At 44.1% G+C, this 27,582-nt stretch overlaps 1 protein-coding gene across 1 annotated transcript; it reads right to left on the bottom strand.

Annotated features, from left to right (window-relative positions):
* phb (prohibitin) lies at positions 1–27,582 on the bottom strand. The gene is made up of 6 exons (XM_070864479.1): positions 27,396–27,582; positions 14,737–14,898; positions 12,553–12,695; positions 11,275–11,391; positions 7,121–7,216; positions 1–898 (listed from the first exon to the last, which is right to left on the bottom strand). The coding sequence occupies exons 1-6, from the start codon at positions 27,481–27,483 to the stop codon at positions 683–685; spliced, it is 822 nt and encodes a 273-aa protein (XP_070720580.1). The 5' UTR covers positions 27,484–27,582; the 3' UTR covers positions 1–682.

The raw sequence follows: 27,582 nt of genomic DNA, 5'->3' as shown, positions 1-27,582 counted from the left end.
TCAGTGGCATCAATGTATTTATTTTGAGTTTAAAAAGAAATGTAATCTCTTGTGCATCCATTACAAGTCATTAAATACACCTTTACACACAGACTATGCAAAATACAGAATGGACACAGAAACATAAGGTGGCTCGGGGAACTTTCTGTAATTTTGTATTGAAGGAGCAGTCATTACAGCTGTCACACTTCCACTGATTTTAATCCCAGATCTCCAGCTCTATACCATACTTCAATCACAAAATGCATGTCTTTTTACTTCATACTGTAACTTGCATTACTCAAATTCTGCAATTTGTTCCACATTATTTTGTTGGAATGCAGAAGTTTTCACTAAGTTTAAAAAAAAATGATCAATACTGCTAACTTTTGGATCTTGGTTGTTTGCAAATTATTATTTTTTTTCCTCAACTGATACTTTTAATCAGTCGATTACTGCAGCAGAGACAGTATAAACCACGTCAGTCACTACTGGCTAAAGATCCAACCGCAGCACATACAGAAGACAATGCAGAGAAAATTAAACGCAGAACCAATTATTGATTGATTTTTCTTAATGTAATCCTTTCTAATCCTGGTGCGATGTTCAGTATCAAAGATTGTATTGAGAGAAGGGGGCGTTCCCAATATTAAAAAAGATTTAGCCATCTTGGGCACACCACAGATTGGGACAAAGTTCTGTGTTAATGTGGGGGTAGCTGCAGTAGTGTCGACTGACCAGGCGGTAAATAGGTTATATTGCGGGATCGTGAGAGTTGGAAGGCAATGTCTTCTGCCGCTTCCAGTTTTCTCAGCTCGATCAGACCGTCCCCAACCTGCGAGAGGGAGGAAGCGATCAACTCAGCAGCTTTGGCATCTCCTTCTGCAGAAATGACAGCTGCTCTTTTCTGTTGCTCAGCCTAGTGAACAAAATGCAACGTTGCAATTTATTACATCGAATTTACATAACATGCCATTTGTCCCAAACATGCTTCACACGAGCGTTCTGGAGCTCCCACGTTAAAGGGGCCGCGTGGGCCATAAAACGACGCACAGGAACACTGTTGTTGAGGTGGGGGGGGGTGATGGAGCAGGCGCGGCATTATTCCCCAGCAGGAAGGAGCCATCCCTGGGGGTGCTCTGCGTCAGAGACCCGAAATCCTTCCCGTGTAGTCGCAGTTTATAATCCAAGTAGATTGGGTGGTGGGTGTGCTGCAACGCTGGAGTTTATTCTCGCTGAGGGCCGTGTGGCTCTGTCGGCCGGCGCGGACACGATGGGCCGAAATGGCCTCCTTCTGCGCTATAGATTTCTATGTTTATACTATGTTTCCCCTTTAGGCACACCCGACTACCCCTCGTGTATTTTTCTAGCTTCTCCTTAAATGCATCTTTGCTATTTGCCTCAACTACTCCATGTTCCACATTTCGAACAACTCTGGGTCCAGAAGTTGCTCCTGAATTCTTTATTAATCCATTAACAAACTGAACAGCATCAAACAAGAAATTAGGGATGCGTGCAATAAAGGTACAGTAGTTATCATGGGTGACTTTAATCTACATATTGATTGGGCTAATCAAACTGGTAGCAATGCAGTGGAGGAGGATTTCCTGGAGTGTATTAGGGATGGTTTTCTAGACCAATATGTCGAGGAACCAAATAGGGAGCTGGCCATCCTAGACTGGGTGATGTGTAATGAGAAAGGACTAATTAGCAATCTTGTTGTGCGAGATCCCTTGGGGAAGAGTGACCATAACATGGTAGAATTCTTTATTAAGATGGAGAATGACAGTTCATTCAGCAAACTACGGTCCTGAACTTGAGGAAAGGTAACTTTGATGGTTTGAGGCGTGAATTGGCTAGAACAGACTGGCAAATGATACTTAAAGGGTTGACGGTGGATAGGCAATGGCAAACATTTAAAGATCACATGGATGAACTTCAGCAATTGTACATCCCTGTCCAAAGTAAAAATAAAACTGGGAAGGTGGCTAACAAGGGAAATTAAGGATAGTGTTAAATCCAAGGAAGAGGCATATAAATTGGCCAGTAAAAGCAGTAAACCTGAGGATTGGGAGAAATTTAGAATTCAGCAGAGGAGGACAAAGGGTTTAATTAAGAGGGGGAAAATAGAGTACGAGAAGAAGCTTGCCGGGAACATAAAAACTGACTGCAAAAGCTTCTATAGATGTGAAGAGAAAAAGATTAGTGAAGACAAATGTAGGTCCCTTGCAGTCGGATTCAGGTGAATTTATAATGGGGAACAAAGAAATGGCAGACCAATTGAACAAATACTTTGGTTCTGTCTTCACGAAGGAAGACAAAATAACCTTCCGGAAGTACTAGGGGACCGAGGGTCTAGTGAGGAGGAGGAACTGAAGGATATCCTTATTAGGCGGGAAATTGTTAGGAAAATTGATGGGATTGAAGGCCGATAAATCCCCGGGGCCTGATAGTCTGCATCCCAGAGCACTTAAGGAAGTGTTCCTAGAAATAATGGATGCATTGGTGATCATTTTCCAACAGTCTATCGACTCTGGATCAGTTCCTATGGACTGGAGAGTAGCTAAGGTAACACCACTTTAAAAAGGGAAGGAGAGAGAAAGTGAGTAATTATCCACTTAGCCTGACATCAGTAGTGGGGAAAATGTTGGAATCAATTATTAAGGATGAAATAGCAGCGCATTTGGAAAGCAGTGACAGGATCGGTCCAAGTCAGCATGGATTTATGAAGTGGAAATCATGCTTGACAAATCTCCTGGAATTTTTTGGCGGATGTAACTAGTAGAGTGGACAAGGTGTATTTGGACTTTCAAAAGGCTTTTGACAAGGTCCCACACAAGAGATTGGTGTGCAAAATCAAAGCACATGGTATTGGGGGTAATATACTGACGTGGATAGAGAACTGGTTGGCAGACAGGAAGCAGAGTCGGGATAAACGGGTCCTTTTCAGAATGGCAGGCAATGACTAGTGGAGTGCCGCAGGGCTCAGTGCTGGGACCCCAGCTCTTTACAATACACATCAATGATTTAGATGAAGGAATTGAGTGTAATATCTCCAAGTTTGCAGATGACACTAAACTGGGTGGCAGTGTAAGCTGTGAGGAGGCTGCAGGGTGACTTGGACAGGTTAGGTGAGTGGGCAAATGCATGGCAGATGCAGTATAATGTGAGGTTATCCACTTTGGGGGCAAAAACACGAAGACAGATTATCTGAATGGCGGAAGATTAGGAAAAGGGGAGATGCTTTGAGACCTGGGTGTCATGGTTCATCAGTCAATGAAAGTTGGCATACAGTTACAGCAGGCGGTGAAGGTGGCAAATGGTATGTTGGCCTTCATAGCTAGGGGATGCGAGTATAGGAGCAGGGAGGTCTTACTGCAGTTGTACAGGGCCTTGGTGAGGCCTCACCTGGAATATTGTGTTCAGTTTTGGTCTCCTAATCTGAGGAAGGACGTTCTTGCTATTGAGGGAGTGCAGCGAAGGTTCACCAGACTGATTCCCGGGATGGCTGGACTGACATGAGGAGAGACTGGATCAGCTGGGCCTTTATACACTGGAGTTTAGAAGGATGAGAGGGGATCTCAGAAACATATAAAATTCTGACGTGACTGGACAGGTTAGATGCAGGCAGAATGTTCCCGATGTTGGGGAAATCCAGAACCAGGGGACACAGTCTTAGGATAAGGGGTAGGCCATTTATAACTGAGATGAGGAGAAACTTCTTCACCCAGAGTTGTTAACCTGTGGAATTCCCTACTGCATAGAGTTGACGACACCAGTTCATTGGATATATTCAAGAGGGAGTTAGATATGGCCCTTACGGCTAAGGGGATCAAGGGGTATGGAGAGAAAGCAGGAAAGGGGTACTGAGGGAATGATCAGCCATGATCTTATTGAATGGTGGCTCAGGCTCGAAGGGCTGCATGGCCTATTCCTGCACCTATTTTCTATGTTTCTATGAACTGCAAATAGATCACTTTATTTGAAACCTTACTTGCAAACAAACTCTTAACTTAAAAATTAACCTGCATTTAGATTTCTTCATTCACTATAAGTAGGTTTCAGTTTTACAGCTGTGTTGTTCAGTGTATTTTAATAATCAACTGAATAAAGATCTCCAAAAAGCATCGACTAATGGCTCCACAGGTATATGCGCAATACTGAACCGTAAAATCAGGAAGATAATGGATCGGCCATTTAAGATTAAGGTGAGAAGGAATTTCTTCACTCAAGAGGATTATGAATCTTTGGAATTCTCTACCCCAAAAGGTTGTGGATGCTGAATTGTTAAGTATATTCAAAGCTGAGATAGATAAGATTTTTGGGATGTGGCGATCAGGCGGGAAAGTGGAGTTCAGGTCGAAGATTAGCCATGATCTGATTGAATGATGGAGCAGGCTCGAATGGCTGTATGGCCTACCCCTGCTCCTACTTCATGTTTGCAGGTTTAAAAACATCTTTTGGTGTATTCAAAGAGGAGCAGTGAGCTCTGCCAGTTGTGTCAGCTAGTGCTCAGTGGATTGCACTCTCGCCTGAGTCAGAAGGTTGAGGGTTCAAGTCTCACTCCAGAGACTTGAGCACATAAATCTAGCCTGACACTCCAGTGCAGGGCTGAGGATGAGACATTAAACCGAGGCCCCGTGTTCTCTCTTAAGTGGACGTAAAAGATCCCATGACACTATTTTGAAGAGCAGGGGAGTTATCCCTAGTGTCCTAGCCAATATTTATCCCTCAATTATCACAAACAAATTATCTGGTCATTATCACATTGCTGCTTGTGGGAGTTGCTGCCACGTTTCACACATTACAACAGTGACTACACTCTAAGAGTACGTCATTGGCTGTAAAGTGCTTTGAGAAGTCAGGTGGTCATGAAAGACGCTATATAAATGTACATCTGTCTTTTCTTGGCCGCAAATTACAGGTCATTATGATTTTCTAAGTACCCTGTTATCACATCCCTAATAATTCTACCATTTCCCTACTACTGTCAGGCTAGCTGGTTTATAGTTCCCCGTTTTCTCTCCCGTATTCTTTCTTGACTAGCGCGGCTACATTTGCTACCTTCCAATCCACAGCGACCATCTAGAATCTAGGGAATTCTGGAAGATCAAAACTAATGCATCCACTATCTCTGTAGCCACCTCTTAAAACCCTAGGATGTAAGCCATCAAGTCCAGGGGATTTGTTGAAAGTTTTTTTTGAGGTTATAAGTAGCAGGGTAGATGAGAGGGAACCAGTGGATGCAGTGTATTTAGATTTTCAGAAAGCATTTGAAAAAGGTGCTACACAAAAGGTTATTACACAAAATTAGTGCTCATGGGATTGGGGGCAATATATCATGGATTGAGGATTGGTTAACAGACAGAAAACGGTGGGAATAAACAGGTCATTTTTGGACTGACAGGCTGTAACATGTCGGGTACTGTAAGGATCAGTGCTTGGGTCTCAGCTATTTACAATCTGTAGCAATGACTTGGATGCAGGGGCCTACTGTAATGTATCCAAGTTTGCTGACAATACAAAGCAAGGTGAGAAAGTAAGTTGTGAGGATGACACAAGAGGCTGCAATGGGATATAGACAGGTTAAGTGAGTGGGCAAGAACATGGCAGATGGAATATAATGTGGAAAAATGTGAAATTATCCACTTGGTAGGAAAAATAGAAAAGCAAGAGTATTTTTTAAGTGGCGAGACTGGGAAAGGTTGGCATTGAGAGGGACCTGGATGTACACAAATCACAAAGTTAACATGCAGGTACAGCAAACAATTAGGAAAGCAAATGGTGTGTTAGCCTTTATTACAAAGGGGTTGGAGGATTACAAGAGTAAAGAAGCCTTACTACAATTATATAGAGCCTTGGTGAGACCACACCTGGAGTTCTGTGTACAGTTTTGGTCTCCTTACCCAATAAAGGATCTACCTGCCTTAGAGGGAGTGCAACGAAGATTCACCAGACGGATTCCTGGGATGGTGGGATTGTCATACGAGGAGTAATGGAGTAGGCTAGGCTTATATTCTTTAGAATTTAGAAGAAAGAGAGGAAATCTCATTGTAATGTATAAAATTCTTAAGGGGCTTGACAGGGTAGATGCTGGGAGAATGTTTCGCCTGGCTGGGGAGTCTAGAACTAGGGGTCACAGTCTCAGAATAAGGGGTCAGCCATTTAGGACTGATGAGAAATTTCTTCACTCAGAGGGTTGTGAATCTTTGGAATTCTCTACATCAGAGGGACATGGCTGTTCAGTTGTTGAGTATATTCAAGAGAGATCGATACCAAGGGAAGCAAGGCATATGGGGATACTGCCGGAAGGAGGAATTGAGGTAGATCAGTGATTATCTTATTGAATGGTGGAGCCGGCTCGAAGGGCTGAATGGACCACTCCTGCTCCTAGGGTGGAAGGCAGGAGAGATTAAATGACTATAGGGATGATGGTACAATGCAAAAGGAGATGGTAATGGGACAAGTAAAGAAACAAAAAATGGGTCTAGAAGCAGTGTAAATGGGAATAGCAGAATCACCACCAACAGCTGCCGTCCAAAAAAAACAGGGACAGAGGTTATGATCTGAAATTGTTGAACTCAATGTTGAGTCTAGAAGGCTGTAAAGTGTCATTTTTCTTGCCTGGCACACAAGTACACTGCAATTACAACAGTGGTGAGCACCAACATTCCCTATAATGGGCCGATACTCTCTGGAGTTTAGAAGGATGAGAGGTGATCTCATTGAAACGTACAAGAGTGACAAGATAGATGCTGAGAGGTTGTTTCCTCCTGGCTGGGGAGTCTAGAACTAGGGGGCACAGTCTCAGGATAAGGGGTCGGCTATTTAAGACAGAGATGAGGAGGAATTTCTTCACTCAGAGGGTTCTGAATCTTTGGAATTCTCTGCCCCAGAGGGCTATGGATGTTGAGTCTCTGAATATATTCAAGGCTGAGATATAGATTTTTGGAGTCTAGGGGAATCAAGGGATATGGAGATTGGGCAGGAAAATGGAGTTGAGGCCAATGATCAGCCATAATCATATTGAGCGGTGGAGCAGGCTCAAGGGGCCAAATGGCCTACTCCTGCTCCTATTTGTTATGTTCTTAAAAGCTGCGCCGCCCATCTATCTGCCGAGGGAACATCGGTGAATACTTACCTTTTCTACAATGAATCTGGCCCGCTCAGCTTCCTGCTGTGCCACCTGCTTGAGCTCCACAGCTTCCGTGAACTCTTTGCCAAATGTCAAATGAGTCTGAAGAAAAAAAAAAACGAGGATAAATTTCAGGATAGGTAATACTAAAGGGATAACCGGAATCACAGCCGGCCGCACATTTATACACTAATGGGCTGGAACATTACTGTTTCCATTTTTAAAATACACGACTGCTGTAATTCAAGAAGTTGATCAATGTGGAGGGAGGCAGAATTTGTTTTATGCATTTTCCATACCGCAATTTTAATCCAGAAATTCTTGCCGGTCTCGTAAGTTTGCTGTCTCAAATGGTAACTAGGTGCTCACCCTGGTAAATTCAGTGGAGCAGAGGGATTTGGGGTAGAATCATAGAATGGTTACAGCACAGAAGGCAGCTATTTGGCACGTGCCGACTCTCAGCTAGTCCCACTCCCCCGCACTTTCCTCGCAGCCCTGCAATTTTCTTCCCCCTTCAGATACTTATTCCAACTCCCTTTTGAAAGATAAAATGAAGTTTGCCTCCACCACCCTTTTAGACACAGTGCTTTCCAGATCTTAACCACTCGCTGCATAAAAAAGTTTTTTTCTTACGTTGCCTTCGGTTCTTTTGCCAATCACCTTAAATCTGTGTCCTCTGGTTCCCGCCGCTTCACCACTACTCTCTGTTTTCGGTCACTTAGCCAATTTCTTATCCATGCTGTCAGTGTCCCTTTTAATCCATGGGCTCAATTTTGCTGGCAAGCCTATTATGTGGCACTTTGTCAAACAGCTGGTAACACTTTCATCTCGAGTTAGTACATGAAGAATTCACGTCCCACTCTAGGATACAATCCAGGTTGAAAAGAAGCCTGGAAAATCTCTTTCCTCTGGCTGGGGATTCAGGAACAATGGGTTGGCAATTTAAAATAGTTAATAACGGTTCAAGGATAAGGGTCAGCAAAAATGTCTCTGTACAAAGGGCTGCCAGATTCTGGGATACATTCTTACAGGGCGTGATTGAGGCATAGGCCATGGCACCTTTTAAGGGAAAATTGGATAGATATTTGAAGCAGAGGAAGATAGAGTGCATGCAGTAGCTGGTTATTGGACTGCTTTAAACAAAAGAGCAGCAAGACACAATAGGGAGAATGGCCTCCTTCTGTGCTGTAAAGTGCTACAGTGTTGGAGCTGACATCTTTCAGAAGACACATTAAATGGAAGCTGTTACTGCCTGTTCAGGTAGAAGTAAAATATCCCATGACACCAAACAGGGATTTCACCCAGTACCCTGACCAACATTTCTCCCTTAACTAATGCCACAAAAACCAGATTAACTGGTCATTTATCAAATCTGCTGTTTGTGGGAGCTTACAGTGCATAACTTGACTAGCATTTGCCTACATAATAGCGACTACCTGTGAGAATTTTTCATTTGACATACAAAGTGCTTTGGGATGTCTTGAGGATGTGGTAAGGCAGCACTGTATAAATGCAAGTTCTTTCTGCCAGGCTGCTTGATGTGCATGAAGCAGGTATATATTACCTCCGTCCAATCATGCTTTCACCCCTCCCTCACAGGTTTCCCAAATTCCACTTTACCTCTGGGATATTAAACTTCTCACAGTGACCATATTACATTCCCTGTGTTCAGTGTTGATGAAAGGTTCAACAGGAATTGCAGCAAATATTGCTGTAAAATTTGCTGCTAAAAACATGATTGTTTTTAATGTTGGAATTAAGAAAACAGCGACAGCCTTTTTTTTTTTAAAACCAGAGTTGAAGTGGATATACTTTTTTTAAGACTAAACAAAATGTATTTTTTTTTAAAATGAAGATTTGTACTGTTGCATGTGATTATGAAGTGTTTCGATGAAGAAAAGCTACACACAAATGCAGAGTTCAGATATTAGCACCTTTGAAGACAATCAGTTGGCTGTACAATGTGCCGACTGCAAAGGACTAGAGATGCATATTTCAAGCAGCTTTTCAGCAAAAGCAATAGGTTGCCCCCATTTAGTCCTGAAGTATTTCCTAAAGGAAGGAGTTAAACAGTAAAATGAGAGCGGGCCACCAAAATCATCACTGGAACAGGATGTGACACAGAAACAGCATAGCTGATTTTGTTCACAAGGGAGTTTAAAAAATATATATTTCCGGGATGTGGGCGCGCTGGCAAGGCCAGCATTTATTGCCCATCCCCAATTGCCCTTGAGAAGGTGGTGGTTAGCCACCTTCTTGAACCACTGCAGTCCACATGGTGAAGGTACTCCCACAGTGCTGTTCAGGAGGGAGTGCCAGGATTTTGAACCAGCGATGATGAAGGTACAGCAATATATTTCCAAGTCAGGATAGTGTGTAACTTGGAGGTGATGGTGTTCCCATACGCCTGCTGCCCTTGCCCTTCTAGGTTGTAGAGGTTGCGGGTTTGGGAGGTGCTGCCGAAGAAGCCTTGGCGAGTTGCTGCAGTGCATCTTGTAGATGGTACACTCTGCAGCCACGGTGCGCCGGTGGTGGAGGGAGTGAATGTTGAAGGTGGTGGATGGGGTGCCAATCAGGCAGGTTGCTTAGCCCTGGATGGTGTCGAGCTTCCTGAGTGTTGTTGGAGCTGCACTCATCCAGGCAAGTGGAGAGTATTCCATCACACTCCTGACTTGTGTCTTGTAGATGGTGGAAAAGCTTTGGGGAGTCAGGAGGTGAGACACTCGCCGCAGAATACCCAGCCTCTAACCCGCTCTTGTTGCCACAGTATTTATATGGCTGGTCCAGTTAAGTTTCTTGTTAATGGTGAACCCCAAGACGTTGATGGTGGGGGATTCGGCGATGGTAATGCCATTGAATGTCAATGGGTGGTGACTAGACTCGCGCTTATTAGAGATGGTCATTGCCTGGCACTTGTGGCGCAAATGTTACTTGTTACTTATCAGCCCAAGTCTGAATGTCAACCAGGTCTTGCTGCATGCGGACATGGACTACTTTATTTTCTGAGGAGTTGCGAATGGAACTGAACACTGTGCAATCACTGTGTACAAAGTTATTGTACATGGTGGGGAAAAAAACAATGGCCTAGAATTTGCAATCAGCGGCGAAGCAAAGGCGTTTACCCCAAAGTAAAGATTTTGTGTTCTCTGTGGCGAGAAGTTCGGCTTTCCCGACATTCAGTTGAGATTAGTGCAAGTTGATGGGGAATCCCTAACGCCAGCTGCAAGATGTCAACAAGCTGCCGCACCAGCCAACCACAATTCTCAGACAGTGAACCAGGAAGTGGGTAAGCTCCTTTAATTGTAACTTTTTAAAAATTGACAGTGCGCAAAACAAAGATTTGTGACTCTCACATGGGGGAAAAAGATAAACCTGAAATAAAGATGGAATAAACTTTAAAAAAACAATTTATTTTTTGAAGTTTCTTAAAAATGTTAATTATTAAAATGGAGAAATTTGTTACTCCACTAAATTAAATTGTGTTTTTCAGGGCCATATCCTTTGTTTAGCAGTCAATATACTGTTAAAACCACAGTTATACCCAATCCAAAAGAGTGTAATTTTTACTGGGTATTTAACAGCAATATTACCACAGAAAAGGCGAAGATTTTGTCAGTATCATTATTTGTCGGATTACACTAACTCCCGGCATTGGGGGGGGGGGGTGGGGGGGCACAGCGCTGCCAGTGTCAGAGCAGTGAATGACTGACCGCAACTTCAGGATTTCCACGTTGGGATACGCACGTGCTACATCCTGAAGTTGCGGTCAGTTTCAAACAGAGAATAACAGCGAGTGCTGCTCGGTCGCTGTTGTTACCCACCACAAATTCCAGGCTAGTGGCGGGATTGGCCTTTGGGCTTCTCTGTTCCACTCACAGTTGAATCTTGCCAGTACAGAAATGGGGGCGAGACCAAAGTAAGACATTAATCGAAAACAATGATGACAAATTTACACAGATTTGACATTTATAATAGGGTAATTCAGTGTAGAACCAAGCAATTTTTTTTTTACATTGCCAATAAGTATGCATCAAATTACCTCCGAAGTAAAATTGATTTTTCTAGTTAAACGACTGGAGAAGCAGCAGTTAAGTGGCTGAAACAGCTAATCCTAAACATAAAAGGCAGGGAACACAAAAAATAGAAATTTGAATCATTACCAGTGACACATCATCCAGGATGAGTCCGAAAGCGCTAGCCCTCTCAGTCAGATCCTCGCTAACCTGTCTGGACACCATCTCTCTCTGTGTGATCAGCTCACCAGCATCAAACCGGGCCTAGAAAGTTGCCAATTTTAAATTAGTTTAACAAACCAACTTCATCACTCGAAGAACCAGATACAATCACCATAATTTATACTTCAAGTTAACACTCAGTGACAACTGGATATTACTTTTCAGTTACATTTGTACACATCCATTGAAACACAGTGCAAGAGGATGATTTGAAGACAATTATAATGATTCCATTTTGAAATGTCACAATTCAAGGCCAGCAGGTGGAAATATGCATATCCAAGAGCCAAAGATACAAAACTTGATTAGATGGTCAAGAATCATTTCTACACTTCAAGAACCTGGCTGGATGTAGACAAAGTTACGCTGTAGTGTTTTACAGTCGGTAGCATTATGAAACAACTATCGCATTGCAAGTTCTTTGTACTTAATAAAATAACAATTTAAAGTTTAAAATAAAATTAAAATGAGCTGAAAATCAAGGCTCGATGTTAATATTCCAGGTGACAGCATCGGATCAGCATTACTTAAAAACAAAATAAAACTAGACTTAGGTGGCGCACAGTTCTGTAACCATTCCTAATTCCACCCTCCCCCACCACTAACATCCTTAAATATGAAGAGTACAACATTTCACAATGTTCGTCATCCATTTAAAGTCCAACGAACCCAAGTAATTTATTGTACAGCAAGTGCACTGGGTTTGTATGTAAACTCTTCTAAATGCAATACTGATTTGGGACACAGCACTGCCTGAACTCCCAACCTATAAAGTGGTCCACTAATTCACAGCAGGATGTTACACAAATGAGTATTAACCACTGGCCTTCTGTGCAGAACCTTCTCCCAAGTCTTCTTTTCTTCACTGTTTCTGTACCAACAGACGTCTACAGCAAAAGAAAATGCAATAACCGGCTGTATAAACACAAACAGGACAAGCCTGCATTTGTAGCTGAAGAATATGCCACGTTTCGAACTTTGCGCAGATACAGAAAGGTTACCCGAGGGAAGGAGGAAAACTGCTACACAGCCGGATAAGCAGCCGAGAAAGGGAAGGGGCATTTGGTTAGTGGTGGGAGAGTCCCATCATGTGCAGATTAAACTGGAGAGTGCTGGCCAATGTAGTAAAGAGACAAGTATTTTTAATTCCAGGAGTATTTATCCTTATTCCTCTCCCCCCAACAAAAACAGCACGCCACTTACAACGACAGACTTCAGGATTTCTGTTGTGATGGATGGCAGTACTCGCTCATCGTAATCTTCACCAATGGTGGTATAGATCTTAGGTAGTTGGTCAGACACCGGTCTGAAGAGGATACGCAGTGTGATGTTCACATTCTGTAAATCTGAAATATGGAAAAGCAATGAAGTTGAGTATCTCAGATTCTGCGTTGAGTATATTCAAGGCAAAGATCGATAAATTTTCGGCCTCTAGGGGAATCAAGGGATATGGGGATCAGACAGGAAAGTTGAGTTGATCTTATTGAATGACGGAGCAGGCGCAAAGAGCCATAGGGCCGACTCTGGCTCCTAATTATGTTCTTATGCAAAGTTTCACTTCATTACAATTCGTGATCTTCAGTAACTTTTCATAGGAGGTAGCAATTATAAGTCGATTCATTTTTATACTCCACTGCCAGCATCCATCATTTCTAATTAGATATGAAGAGTTGTGATTACCCCTCATGGTATGAAATGATACGGGACCTATGATTTACAAAATCAGCACGTTGACCATATCCTGCTAATTCAATTGCAGATCAGCCTTTCCAACATCTTCAGAGAATCTTAAAAGGGAGGAAATTGCAGAGGCTCTGACCATCATTGTTCAATTCTCCCTGGCTATGGGAGCTGTGCCAGAGGATTGGAGAAGTGCTAACGCTGTACCATTGTTTAAAAAGAGAAGAGGGGATAACCGAGCAATTATAGGCCAGTTAGTTTAACCTCGGTGGTGGGCAAATTACTGGAATCAATTCTGAGGGACAGTATAAACCTTCATTTAGAAAGACATAGATTAATCAAGGACAGTCAGCATGGATTTGTTAAGGGAAGGTCATGCCTGACTAACTTGATTGAGTTCTTTGAGGAGGTAACAAGGTGGGGGGGGGATCAATGAAGGCACTGCATTTGATGTAGTTTACATGGATTTTAGCAAGGCTTTTGACAAGGTCCTACATGACAGGCTGATCAAATAAGTAAACGCACATGGTATTCAAGGGAGAGTGGCAAATTGGATCCTAAATTGGCGCAGAGGCAGGAAGCAAAGGATAATGGTTGAGGGAAGTTTGTGTGATTGGAAGGCTGTTTCCAGTGAGGTTCCACAGGGCTCAGTACTCGGTCCTTTACTTTTTGTAGTATATATTAATGATTTAGACTTAAATGTAGGGGGCATGATAAAGACATTTGCAGATGATACAAAAATTGGCCGTGTGGTTGACAGTGAAGAGGAAAGCTCTAGACTTCAGGAAGATATCAATGAACTGGTCAGTTGGGCAGATAAGTAACAAATGGAATTCAATCCAGAAAAGTGAGGTAATGCACTTGGGGAGGGGCAACAAGGCAAGGGAATACACAATAAATGGATACTGAGAAGTGTGGAGGAACAGAGGGACCTTGGAGTACATATCCATAGAATCTTAAAGGTAGCAGGGCAGGTCATGAGGTAGTTAAGAAGGCATACGGAATGCTTTCCTTTATTAGCCGAGACACACAATACAAGAGCAGGGAAGTTATGCTAGAACTGTATCCATCACTAGTTAGGCCACAGCTTGAGTACTGCATGCGTTTTTGGTTATTATTACAGGAAGGATGTGATTGCACTAGAAAGGATGCAGAGGAAATTTACAAGGATGTTGCCAGAACTGGAAAACTTTAGCTATGAGGAAAGATTGGATAGGCTGGGGTTGTTTTCCTTGGAACAGAGGAGACTAAGTGGATATTTTAATTGAGGTGTATACAATTATGAGGGGCCTAGATAGAGTGGATAGGAAGGACCCATTTCCCTTAGCAGAGGGGTCAATAACCAGGGGACATTGGTTTAAAATAGTTGGCAGAAGAATTAGAGGGGAGATGAGGAAGCATTTCTGCACCCAGAGGGTGGTGGGGGTCTGGATCTCAATCTCACTGCCTGCAAGGGTGGTAGAGGCAGAAACCCTGGTCACATTAAAAAACATGCACTCAAAGAGCCGTAATCTACAGGGCTATGAACCTTAGGCTGGGCACGGCACGGACATGGGCCGAATGGCCTCCTTCTGTGTTGTAATTGTTCTAATGATTCTATTCTATGATACTATCACTACTAATCCCTCAAAAGTATCTAACTGAATAGCTTATATTAAACAGGGCACTAGTTCTATTACATTAGAAAGCGATTTGGTTATCACTCACCTTTACTACCCGTGACAACAGCAACATTCCGTGGCCGTGATCGGCAGTCAAAAATGATTGGTCTTTGTACCCATGGAACAAGGAAGTGTGTGCCTTCTCCGCAAACTACATCTTGAACACCATGAAAGCGATCAAATATCACCGCTCTGTGTCCAGCATCAACTAGGAAAATGAATCAGAAGAATTATGTATGGATTAAAAGATAACCCGTAGAGCCATTTTACAGTAATCGATCCACGAGGCAATTAAATGCTTCTTAAACACCATGGCATGTTTGGACACAAAACGATAGAATGCCTGTGATTACCGTGAAAGCAATTTCCCAATCTCAGCCATGTCTCTCCTCTTCCCACTAATCACCCTTTCTTCCCCTGCTCCTGAAGGAGGCCAATGTTTTACTTCTATACAGGCAAGATATATTTGGGAATTTTTGGTGCAGAAATAAACATAGAAATCAGAGATCCTTTTGCAAAGAGACTGCTACATTTAAACATTATCAAAAATTAAAATGGTCATCGTGCATTCGAAAACCACGTGCAGTTTTGATGCAGTCCGACTGAATTTCAGTCGATTGGAGTTCTCTGTTGCATCAGCCAAGGTAACAGGCATATAACCCCTTTCCCTACAATCAGATTATGCAAGTCACTCCTTACCAATAACATAAAAAAAAAACTAATGTTGCTACTGTAAAGTGTCGTGAGCTGAATTCTGTAAAGGGCTGGCCCAGTGAGAACAGAACGGCAATTCTTTTGCGCTCCACATCCTGCCTGATTTTCCATCCATTTAATTAAACGGGCAGAAAACTGCCCGCTCCGTCCAGGCCCCATTTTCCCCAATATCATCATCATAGGCAGCTCCTTGAAATCGAGGAAGACTTGCTTCCACTCCTGAAGTGAGTTCTTAGGTGACTGAACAGTCCAATACGGGAATTACAGTCTCCGTCACAGGTGGGACAGACAGTCGTTGAAGGAAAGGGTGGGTGGGGGAGTCTGGTTTGCCGCACGCTCTTGGCGACGAGACTCGAGGTGCTCAGCGCCCTCCCGGATGCACTTCCTCCACCTAGGGCGGTCTTTGGCCAGGGACTCCCAGGTGTAAGCAGAAAACTGCCTCTAGAATTTCCAGAGCTGATAAGAAAATAAACATACTCTTATGCTGGAATGCAAACAGCTCCCGCAAATTTCCCAATCATGTGGATTTTAACTTTCTTCTCTCCAATGCCTCCATGCTGTAACCACCTATGGTTGAGGAGGAGGAGCGAGTAGCCATTTTGAAACTTCAAGCTCAGTCAGCACCTAGGAAATGCCCTAGAGCGTTCTGGCGATGACACTCTCTCTTATCTTGCTTGTGTGGGGCTCCCCTCGGCCTCTGTTCAGTACCACCCTACAGTTGTGCATCTGGGATTAGGAACTCAGTGGCAGGGTGATGGAGAGAAAACATCACATCTCGTTTGTCACAATGCTCCAACATGTTGCACCACTGCACCACTATAAATGGGACATATACTATTAAAAATATCTTATGATCCTAAAAAGACAAAAAAAAACCCTTGCATTTATATAGCACCTTTCACGACCACCGGACGTCCCAAACCGCTTTACAGTCAATGAAGTACTTTTTCAAGCGTGGTCACTGTTGTAATGTGGGAAACGCGGCAGCCAATTTGCGCACAGCAATGTGATAATGACCAGATAATCTGTTTTTGTTACGTTGATTGAGGGATAAATATTGGCCAGGACAACAGGGGGAATGCCCCTGCTCTTCTTCGTGACAGTGCCATGGGATCTTTTACGTCCACCCGAGAGAGCAGAGGGGGGCTCGGTTCAACGTCTCATCCGAAAGATAGTACCTCCGACAGCTCTCCCTCAGCACCGCACCGAAGTGTCAGCCTCGGTTTTTGTGCTAAAATCTATCCTAGCAACAAGTTGAGCTGCAGTTCAGGCGCTGTTCCTTAACCAATCTTTAAATAGGCTTACACTAGAAGAAAATTGACCTTTTCAGCTCTAAATCCCGAGTCAACAGCAGGAGATTGTGCAACACGTAAACTGCAGCACTGGCTGAACAAGGTGCCTGAAATTTAGCAGCTTTTGGCATGATAACTTTGAACAGCATTGGTGAATGAATGCAAGGCAGTGCACTCTTGCAGAGGCACAGCCTTGGCAGATGCAATGAAAACTGCCTTTACAGAAGTAGGTGAAACACAAGTCAGTAGCTGCCATGAATTTTACGATAGCTTTTCCTGGGAATGAAACTATAAATGACACAATGTAACTTTGAATTCACTGTCATGTATCCAGTTCACTGAAGAGAGATGCTAGAGTTAATGTGAAGTGCACATGGTTAAAGGGGAAGGAAAGTGTAGGGAGAGTATTCTGTTGTTCACTGAAGAGGAGAACCCCTTTGAATTTAATTGAACTTCCCAGAGACCCTCCAGTTATGCCTTCATCTCTGCTAATACCTTATTAATGTCCCAATATCTTTGTGTGACTTGGTGTCAAACTTTGTCGGCTGACGCTCCTGTGAAGTGCCTTGGGAAATTTTACGATTATTGATGTCACTCCTGTGACATCGATAAGAGGAACATTCTGGAACAGATCTGCAAATTGCCCAATTCCTGGAGGCTGCACTACCAGGTTTAGATGGCAAATGCCCTTACCTGTACCGTGGTTTACCCAAGGTCAAGCAGCTTTTTCTCTTGTACTTGAGAGGCTATTTATGAAATACAAAGTGAGCTTGATAAACGCAACAATGGTTGATGGAATTTAATACTGGCAAGATAAAAGTACTGTGCAAGGGGAGAACAAAAATGAATGGTGTCAAAGTAAGTTAAGCTTGAAATTGGAAGAGTTCTAGCAGACTCGATCCTCAACTAATGCAGAGCTACAATCAAGAAACCAAACAGAATACTGAACGTCAGACTTTACTCAGTGCTGGCATCGTGCCAGTCGGAGTCCCACTCCAGGATATAACCTCGGCTGATACTCCAGTACAATACTGAAGGAGTCATTGCGTCGTAGGCCCAACCACCTTCAGCTGCCTCATCAATGACCTTCCTTCCATCAGGTGGTCAAAAGCGGGGATGATTGCTGATGACTGCAGTGCTCAGTTCCATTTGCAGAAAATGAAACAGACCATGCCCGCATGCAGCAAGACCTGGACGACATTCTGGCTTGGGCTGGTATGTGGCGCGAATGTTACTTGCCAGGCAGTGCCAGTGCCATCCCCAACAAGAGAGAGTCTAGCCACCGCCCCATGGCATTACCATTGCCGAATTCCCCACCATCAACACCCTGGGTGACACCATTGACCAGAAGCTTAACTGGAACCGCCACAAATACTGTGCCTATAAGAGCAGGTCAGAGGCTGGGTATTTTGTGGCAAGCGTCTCATCTCCCGACTCTCCAAAGCTCTTTCCACCATTTACCAGGCACAAGTCAGGAGTGTGATGGAATACTCTCCACTTGCCTGGATGAGTGCAGCTCCAACAACACTCAAGAAGCTCGACACCATCCAGGACAAAGCAGCCCGCTTGATTGGCACCCCATCCACCACCTTAAACATTCACTCCCTCCACCACCGACGCACCGTGGCTGCAGTGTGCACCATCTACAAGATGCACTGCAGCAACTCGCCAAGGCTTCTCCGACAGCATCTTCCAAACCCGCGACCTCTGCCACTTAGAAGGACAAGGGCAGCAAGTGCATGGGAGCACCATTACCTCCAAGTTCCACACCATCCTGACTTGGAAATATATCGCCATTCCTTCATCATCACTGGGTCAAAATCCTGGAACTCCCTCCCCAACAGCACTATGGGAGCACCTTCACCACGGACTGCAGCGATTCAAGGTAGTGGCTCACCGCTATCTTCTCAAGGGCAATAAATGCTGGCCTTGCCAGCGATGCCTTCATCCCGTGTATGAATAAAAAAAGATTAAACTGAGATCACATGGTGCCTTAACCTTTAATTATCCCTCAGCTGTCATGGAAAACAGACTAACTGCTTATTGTTCTTTGTGCGACCATGCCGATGCAATTAAAGTGAGCACACTTCAAAAATATTTAAGTAATTGGCTGTGAAATGTGCTACATAAAAGCAATAGCTTTTCAGTAATGGAGGTAAATGCTCGAATTAATTCAAGACACAGCCAGATGTAATAGTTGGTGGGATGATGAGAGGTAGAAGAGAGAGATGTGTAGGGATGAAAGAAAATAGGTCAAACAGCCTTCTGCATCCTGTGAGGGATGTTTGCAATGGTAACTACTTCCCATTCTTGGTAGCCAAGGTCAGTATCAAACACTTATCAAGTTGCGACCAATTACTGACTTCATACTGAGGACACCCTCCATCTTGTCTTGTGGCGCTACCTCTGTGCTAAGTGGGATCGATTAAAACAGATCTAGCATCAAATCTGGCCATCCTTGAGGCACTATGGGCCATCAGCACTGGAAGAATTGTACTTCACCACAATCTGTAACCTCACAGCTTTACATATTTCTCACTCCAGCACCACCAGGTGTACCAGAAAATGAGGAGTCAGCTCGGTGAAGCTACAATACAGGACTACATGCATGCTAAACATGCTGTAGGCAGGGCGAAGCAATCCCACAACCAACAGATCAGGTCAAAGCTATATAACCCTGCCACATCCAGTTGTGAATGGAAGCGGACAATTAAGCAACTAACATGAGGAGGGTCCATTAACATTTCCACCTTCAATGATGGCGGAGTCCACCATGCAAGTTTAAAAAAATATATATTCATTCACGGAATGTGGACATCGCTGGCAAAGCCAGCATTTATTGCCCATCTCTAATTGCCCTTGAGGTGGTGGTGGTTAGCCACCTTCTTGAACCGTTGCTGTCCATGTGGTGAACGTGCTCCCAGTGCTGTTAGGGAGGGAGCTCCAGGATTTTGACCCAGCGACAATGAAGGAACGCAGATATATTTCCAAGTCAGGATGGTGAGTGACTTGGAAGTGGTGATGTTCCCATGAGCCTTGTCCCATGCCTCTTGTCCTTCTAGGTCATAGATTTAGGATGTACTGCCGAAGAAGCCTTGGCAAGTTGCTGCAGTGGATCTGTAGATGGTACACACTGCAGCCTCAGTGGTGGAGGGAGGGAATGTTTAAGATGGCGAGTGCAAAAGATGAGGTTGAAGAATTCGCAACCACCTTCAGCCAGAAGTGCCAATGATCCTTCTCGGCCTACTCCCGAGGTCACCATCACAGATGCCAGTCTTCTGCCACATGGACTGCAGATCGGAGGCGGGAGCTCGAGGTGCGTGGAGAGGCCTATAAAGGCCCAGCTTGTGCAGCTCCAGCCGGGAGAAAAAGCAAAAAAGAAGTAGAAAGAAATCAAAAGTTGACGTCACAGCCAAAGGGGTAAGTGATTGGCTGGTGATTGGAGAGTAGCTTTTCTTTTTCTTTTTTATATCAGTAAGTAACCTGTTAACAGTGTTGTCGCCAAATTAAGTGTACCTAAGGGTTAAGTCATGGTAGGAGAGCTCAGTCACGTGATATGCTCCTCCTATACCATGTGGGAACTCAGGGACACTTCCGGTGTCCCTGACGACTACGTGTGCGGGAAGTGTATCCGCCTCCAGCTCCTGACGGACCACGTTGCGGATTTGGAGCGGAGGGTGAATTCACTCTGGAGCACCCACAATGCTGAGAATGACGTGAGTAGCATGTGTAGCGAGTTGGTCTTACCGCACATGAAGGGTCCACAGCCAGCTAGGGAATGGAAGACCAGCAGGAAGAGCAGTGCAAGGAAGGTAGTGCAGGGGTCCCCTGCGGTCATCCCCCTGCAAAACAGATACACTGCTTTGAGTACTGTTGAGGGGATGACTCATCAGGGGAGGGCAGCAGCAGCCAAGTTCATGGCACCGTGGCTGGCTCTGTTGCACAGGAGGGCAGGAAAAAGAGTGGGAGAGCGATAGTGATAGGGGATTCAATTGTAAGGGGAATAGATAGGCGTTTCTGCGGCCGCAACCGAGACTCCAGGATGGTATGTTGCCTCCCTGGTGCAAGGGTCAAGGATGTCTCGGAGCGGTTGCAGGACATTCTAAAGGGAGGGAGAACAGCCAGTTGTCGTGGTGCACATTGGTACCAACGACATAGGCAAAAAAAAAAAGGGATGAGGGGTCCCACGAGATGAATTTAAGGAGCTAGGAGCTAAATTAAAAAGTAGAACCTCAAAAGTAGTAATCTCGGGATTACTACCAGTGCCACGTGCTAGCCAGAGTAGGAATCGCAGGATAGCACAGATGAATACGTGGCTTGAGCAGTGGTGTAGCAGGGAGGGATTCAAATTCCTGGGGCATTGGAACCGGTTCTGGGAGAGGTGGGACCAGTACAAACCGGACGATCTGCACCTGGGCAGGACCGGAACCAATGTCCTAAGGGGAGTGTTTGCTAGTGCTGTTGGGGAGGAGTTAAACTAATATGGCAGGGGGATGGGAACCAATGCAGGGAGACAGAGGGAAACAAAATGGAGACAGAAGCAAAAGACAGAAAGGGGATGAGTAAAAGTGGAGGGCAGAGAAACGCATGGCAAAAAACAAAAAGAGCCAATGTACAGCAAAATTCTAAAGGGTCAAAGTGTAATAAAAAGGCAAGCCTGAAAGCTTGGTATCTCAATGCGAGGAGTATTCGGAACCCAGGAGAGCGCTCTGAGCTAGTTAGAGTGGGTGAGAGCGCAGATGAACAGGGCCCCCAAGAAAGAATGCAAAAGGCAGGAGGCAACAGAGCAGAGTAGCACTGGGGTAAGTGTAAACCACAAGGTGATAGGAAGGGACAATATGTATGAATATAAAGGGGCTGCAGGAGGTGTCAAAACTAAAAATCATGGTTTAAAAACTAGTATTAAAACACTACCTGAACGCACGCAGCATTCGAAATAAAGTAAATGAGTTGACTGCACAAATCATTACAAATGGGTATGATTTGGTGGCCATTACAGAAACGTGGTTGCAGGGTGGCCAAGACTGGGAATTAAACATACAGGGGTATCTGACAATTCGGAAGGATAGACAAGAAGGGAAAGGAGGTGGGGTAGCTCTGTTAATAAAGGATGATAGTAGGGCAGTTGTGAGAGATGATATTGGCTCCAATGAACAAAATGTTGAATCATTGTGGGTGGAAATTAGAGATAGTAAGGGGAAAAAGTCACTGGTGGGCGTAGTTTATAGGCCCCCAAATAATAACTTCACAATGGGGCGGACAATAATCAAGGGAATAATAGAGGCATGTGAAAAAGGAACGGCAGTAATCATGGGGGATTTTTAACCTACATATCGATTGGTCAAATCATATCGCATGGGGTAGCCTGGAGGAGGAATTCATAGAATGCATACGGGATTGTTTCTTAGAACAGTATGTTACAGAACCTACAAGGGAGCAAACTATCTTAGATTTGGTCCTGTGTAATGACAGGAATAATAAACGATCTCCTAGTAAAAGATCCTCTTGGAATGAGTGATCACAGTATGGTTGAACTTGTAATACAGATTGAAGCTGAGGAAGTAGTATCTCAAACGAGCGTACTATGCTTAAACAAAGGGGACTACAGTGGGATGAGGGCAGTTAGCTAAAGTAGACTGGGAACACAGACTAAACGGTGGCACAATTGAGGAACAGTGGAGGACTTTTAAGGAGCTCTTTCATAGTGCTCAACAAAAATATATTCCAGTGAAAAAGGGCGGTAAGAGAAGGGATAACCAGCAGTGGATATCAAATTAAAAACCAATGCGTATAAGGTGGCCAAGGTTAGTGGGAAACTAGAAGATTGGGAAAATTTTAAACGACAGCAAAGAATGACTAAGAAAGCAATAAAGAAAGGAAAGATAGATTACGAAAGTAAACTTGCGCAAAACATAAAAACAGATCGTAAAAGCTTTTACCGATATATAAAACGGAAGAGAGTGACTAAAGTAAATGTTGGTCCCTTAGAAGATGAGAAGGGGGATTTAATAATGGGAAATGGCTGAGATCTTAAACAATTACTTTGCTTCGGTCTTCACAGTGGAAGACACAAAAACCATGCCAAAAATTGCTGGTCATGGGAATGTGGGAAGGGAGGACCTTGAGACAATCACTATCACTAGGGGGGTAGTGCTGGACAGGCTAATGGGACTCAAGGTAGACAAATCCCCTGGTTCTGATGAAATGCATCCTAGAGTATTAAAAGAGATGGCGGAAGTTATAGCAGATGCATTCGTTATAATCAACCAAAATTCTCTGGACTTTGGGGAGGTACCAGCGGATTGGAAAGCAACTAATGTAACGCCTCTGTTTAAAAAAGGGGGCAGACAAAAGGCAGGTAACTATAGGCCGGTTAGTTTAACAGCTTCAAGCATTTTCCCCACTACAGATATCATTAAGGAAGAAATAGCAGGACATCTAGATAGGAATAGTGCAATCAAGCAGACGCAACATGGATTCATGAAGGGGAAATCATGTTTAACTAATTTACTGGAATTCTTTGAGGATATAACGAGCATGGTGGATAGAGGTGTACCGATGGATGTGGTGTATTTAGATTTCCAAAAGGCATTCGATAAGGTGCCACACAAAAGGTTACTGCAGAAGATAAAGGTACGCGGAGTCAGAGGAAATGTATTAGCATGGATCGAGAATTGGCTGGCTAACAGAAAGCAGAGAGTCGGGATAAATGGGTCCTTTTCGGGTTGGAAATCGGTGGTTAGTGGTGTGCCACAGGGATCGGTGCTGGGACCACAACTGTTTACAATATACATAGATGACCTGGAAGAAGGGACAGAGTGTAGTGTAACAAAATTTGCAGATGACACAAAGATTAGTGGGAAAGCAGGTTGTGTAGAGGACACAGAGGCTGCAAAAAGATTTAAATCGGTTAAGCAAATGGGCTAAGGTTTGGCAGATGGAATACAATGCCGGAAAATGTGAGGTCATCCAGCTTGAAAAAAAAACAGTAAAAGGGAATATTATTTGAATGGGGAGAAATTACAACATGCTGCAGTGCAGAGGGACCTGGGGGTCCTTGTGCATGAAACTCTTTTAGGAGTAAACAAAAAAACATTAAACCGTGCCCCTCGATCTGGGGTAAACACCAACATTTACAAGGCTCTTTTTTTTTGGTCTTTTTTTTTTGGGCACAGAATCAAATTTTTTTTTTTCCAAGTGCCCTCTATAAAAGGGGAGGGGGACACTAAAAGCACCGGCAATTAAAACAAATGAAACTCTTTTTAAGTTTATCTGTAAAACAAAAAACATTAAACCGTGCCACCCGCCCTGGATGACACAGCAGACATTTACAAGGCCCTTTTTCCCCCCTTTTTTTTGTGTTTTTTTTGTGTTTTTCTTTTTTGGGGGTTTTTTTTTGGGCGCTAAAATCACATTTTTCCAAGTGCCCCCTATAAAAGGGGAGGGGGACACTAAAAGCACCGGCAATTAAAACAAATGAATCCCAAAAAGTTAGTTTGCAGGTGCAGCAAGTAATCACGAAGGTGAATGGAATATTGGCCTTCATTGCGAGAGGGATGGAGTACAAAAGCAGGGAGGTCCTGCTGCAACTGTACAGGGTATTGGTGAGGCCGCACCTGGAGTACTGCGTGCAGTTTTGGTCACCTTACTTAAGGAAGGATATACTAGCCTTGAAGGGTTTACAGAGACGATTCACTAGGCTGATTCCGGAGATGAGGGGGTTTCCTTATGATCGTAGATTGGGTCTTTACTCATTGGAGTTCAGAAGGATGAGGGGTGATCTTATAGAAACATTTAAAATAATGAAAGGGATTGAGGCAGAGAGGTTGTTTCCACTGGTCGAGGAGACTAGAATGAGGGGGCACAGCCTCAAAATACAGGGGAGACAATTTAAAACCGAGTTGAGAAGTTATTTCTTCTCCAAGAGGGTTGTGAATCTGTGGAATTCTCTGCCCAAGGAAGCAGTTGAGGCTAGCTCATTGAATGTATTCAAATCACAGATCGATAGATTTTTAACCAATAAAGGAATTAAGGGTTATGGGGAGCAGGCGGGTAAGTGGAGTTGAGTCCACGGCCAGATCAGCCATGATCTTTTTGAATGGCGGAGCAGGTTCGAGGGGCTAGATGGCCTACTCCTGTTCCTAATTCTTATGTTCATGTTCTAATTCAAGGTGACTCACCAATTTCTCAAGGGCAACTAGGGATGGGCAATAAAAGCTGGCCTTGTCAGCGACCGCCTATATCCCAAGAATGAAAAAAAAAATAGTTAATAGAAGCCTGCTCTACTCTGCCTCAGAAGCAGCCCCAATGTGTAGTTTCCATTTCCTATGAGGCCTTCTGTGGTGCCTCAAAGTGCTTATCTTGCACAAGTGCAGATAAACTCCAAAACGCAGCTTCCCTACTGTCAACAACATCCCAAAGATTTCAAAGAGCAGGGGAGTTATCCCCAGTGTCCTGGGGCCAATATTTATTCCTCAATCAACATAAAAAGATTATCTGGTTATCACATTGCTGTCTGCAAATTGGCTGCCACATTTCCTACATTACAACAGCAACTATACTTTAAAAAGTACTTCACTGGCTGTAAAGCACTTTGGAATGTCCAATGGTCATGAAAGGCACTTTCGAAATGCAAGTCTTTTCTTTAAAGAAAGCATCCTGGCACCTGTAGACTTTGCGGTTGTCTTTTGCAATCCACATTAAACTTGTGTCAGTCTGTCTGCTGTTCAAGGTACTAAGCCAGTTCAGAGCACTTTGCTGCATGAGCACGTTAGATGTGCGCCAATTACTAGGTCCATGCAATAATTTAATTTTGTCCTCCCAGACCAACGCAAAGAGGGAAAGTATTACATGGCCCTTTCTCTTCATCAGGAAATTTAGAAGAAATTTCTTTAAAGACTTGGATTCACATAGCACCTTTCACGACCACTGGACATCTCAAAGCGCTTTACTGCCAATTAAATACTTTTGGAGTGCAGTCACCGTTGTAATGTGGAACTCGCTACCACAGGGAGTGGTTGAAGCAAATAGTATAGATGCATTTAATGGACAGTTAGAGGGAGAAGGGAATAGAGGGTTATGCTGATAGTTAGATGAGGAAAGACGGAGGAGGCTCGAATGGAGCAAAACACCAGCGCCGACTGGTTAGGCCTGTTTCTGTGCTGTATATTCCATGTAATTCTATGTAACATTGAAATCAGGAAAACTTCTGAAAGCCTCTGAAAAGTCTTCCTACTGACGTGACCAGGCTCAACATTTTCTCTTGATTGAAGTGTAATAAAATGCTGCCGAGGAGCACTTTACCTAAGATTTACCTGAAAATAAATACATTTTAAAATACACTTTGGCTACATAAGTTACTGAACTTCAAAAACCAATCGGTTGTTTGAAATGCTTTGCAATGTCACAATGTGATAAGACATTATAAATTGTGCTTTGATGTTGCTTTTTATGGGATGCTTTAATGCCTCACTTCAATTTACTGTCACCACTCCCACCACCACTAATAGGCCTGAAAGCATCAGTACCAAATGTCAGAGATTAAGATGTTCTCTTTTAGATAAGATGTTAAACCAAGGTCCCATCTGCCCTCAGGTGAATACAAAAGATTAACAATTTTTTTAAATTGTTCATTCACAGGACATGGACGTCACTGGCATTGCCAGCATTTATTGCCCTTGAAAAGGTGGTAGTATCAATAATGGTGAAAGTACCAGATTGTTGTATTTTAAGACTGAGGGGAGGACGAATTTCATCACTCAGAAGGATGTGAATCTTTGGAAGTGTGTCCAAATCTGGGCTTATACAACAGAGTGGTTGCTGGGTCATTCTAGAGGGCAGTTAAGCGTCAACTACCTTGCCGTAGGTCCAGTGTCACATATAGGCCAGACTGGGTAAGGACAACAGAAATCCTTCCCTAAAGGATATTAATGAACCAGATTCTCCAGTCTACCCACGTAACTGAAGTTCCTCACCCCTGCACCATTCTCATAAATCCTTTCTGCACCCTCTCTAGGGCCTTCACATCCTTCCAAAAGTGCTGTGCCCAGAATTGGACAAACTTCCAAAGATTCTCACCGCTCTGAGTGAAGAAATTCATCCTCATCTCAGTCTTAAAATACAACAATCCAGTACTTTATGGAGAGAAAGCAGGAAAGGGGTACTGAGGGAATGATCAGCCATGATCTTATTGAATGGTGGTTCAGGCTTGAAGGGCTGAATGACCTACTCCTGCACCTATTTTCCATGTTTTCTTTCACCATTACTGATACTAGATATTTTAGAGTCCAGATTCATTGAATTGAATTGGAAATTACCCAGATTATTAGTCCGGGTCTCTGGATTACTAGCCCAGTAATATAACCACTATGCTGCCCTAACCCAATGAGAATCAAGTGAACAGAACAGTGCACAGGGTCGGGGCACGAGAGGAGTAAATGTGGGGCAGCGAACAGAATAGTGCACAGGGTGCGAGAGAGGTAAACGTGGGGTGGGGGAGCAGCATGGTGTGGCCTCACTCTGCAGAGCAGCTGTGAAGCGGCCTGGAGTGAGGGCTGCAATGTTGTGGGGGAGAGAGAGAGGGCAGGGTTTTGTGCTGGGGGCCCAGGCCTGGGAGCCCTGGGGGTGAGGGTCAAACCTCATGCTCAGCGAGCAGGCTGGCCTCACACCCTCCCCGAGGCCCGGAGCCCCGGCCGCTCACCGTTGTACAGCGCCGAGTTGACGACTCCTCCGGCGATGGCCAGCCCCAGGCCAAACTTGCCGACCGTCTCCAGCACCTTGGCGGCCATTTGTCGCTTCACACTGACGGGCGTCCAACAGCCGCCGCGGTCACCTCCACACACACCGCTGCCGTCACACACTGCGCATGCTCGCTCCCCGCACCCACC

This window comes from Pristiophorus japonicus, chromosome 21, assembly GCF_044704955.1.
Source record: "Pristiophorus japonicus isolate sPriJap1 chromosome 21, sPriJap1.hap1, whole genome shotgun sequence".
NCBI classification, from domain to species: domain Eukaryota; kingdom Metazoa; phylum Chordata; class Chondrichthyes; family Pristiophoridae; genus Pristiophorus; species Pristiophorus japonicus.
This window is presented reverse-complemented; position numbering and strand designations above follow the sequence as displayed.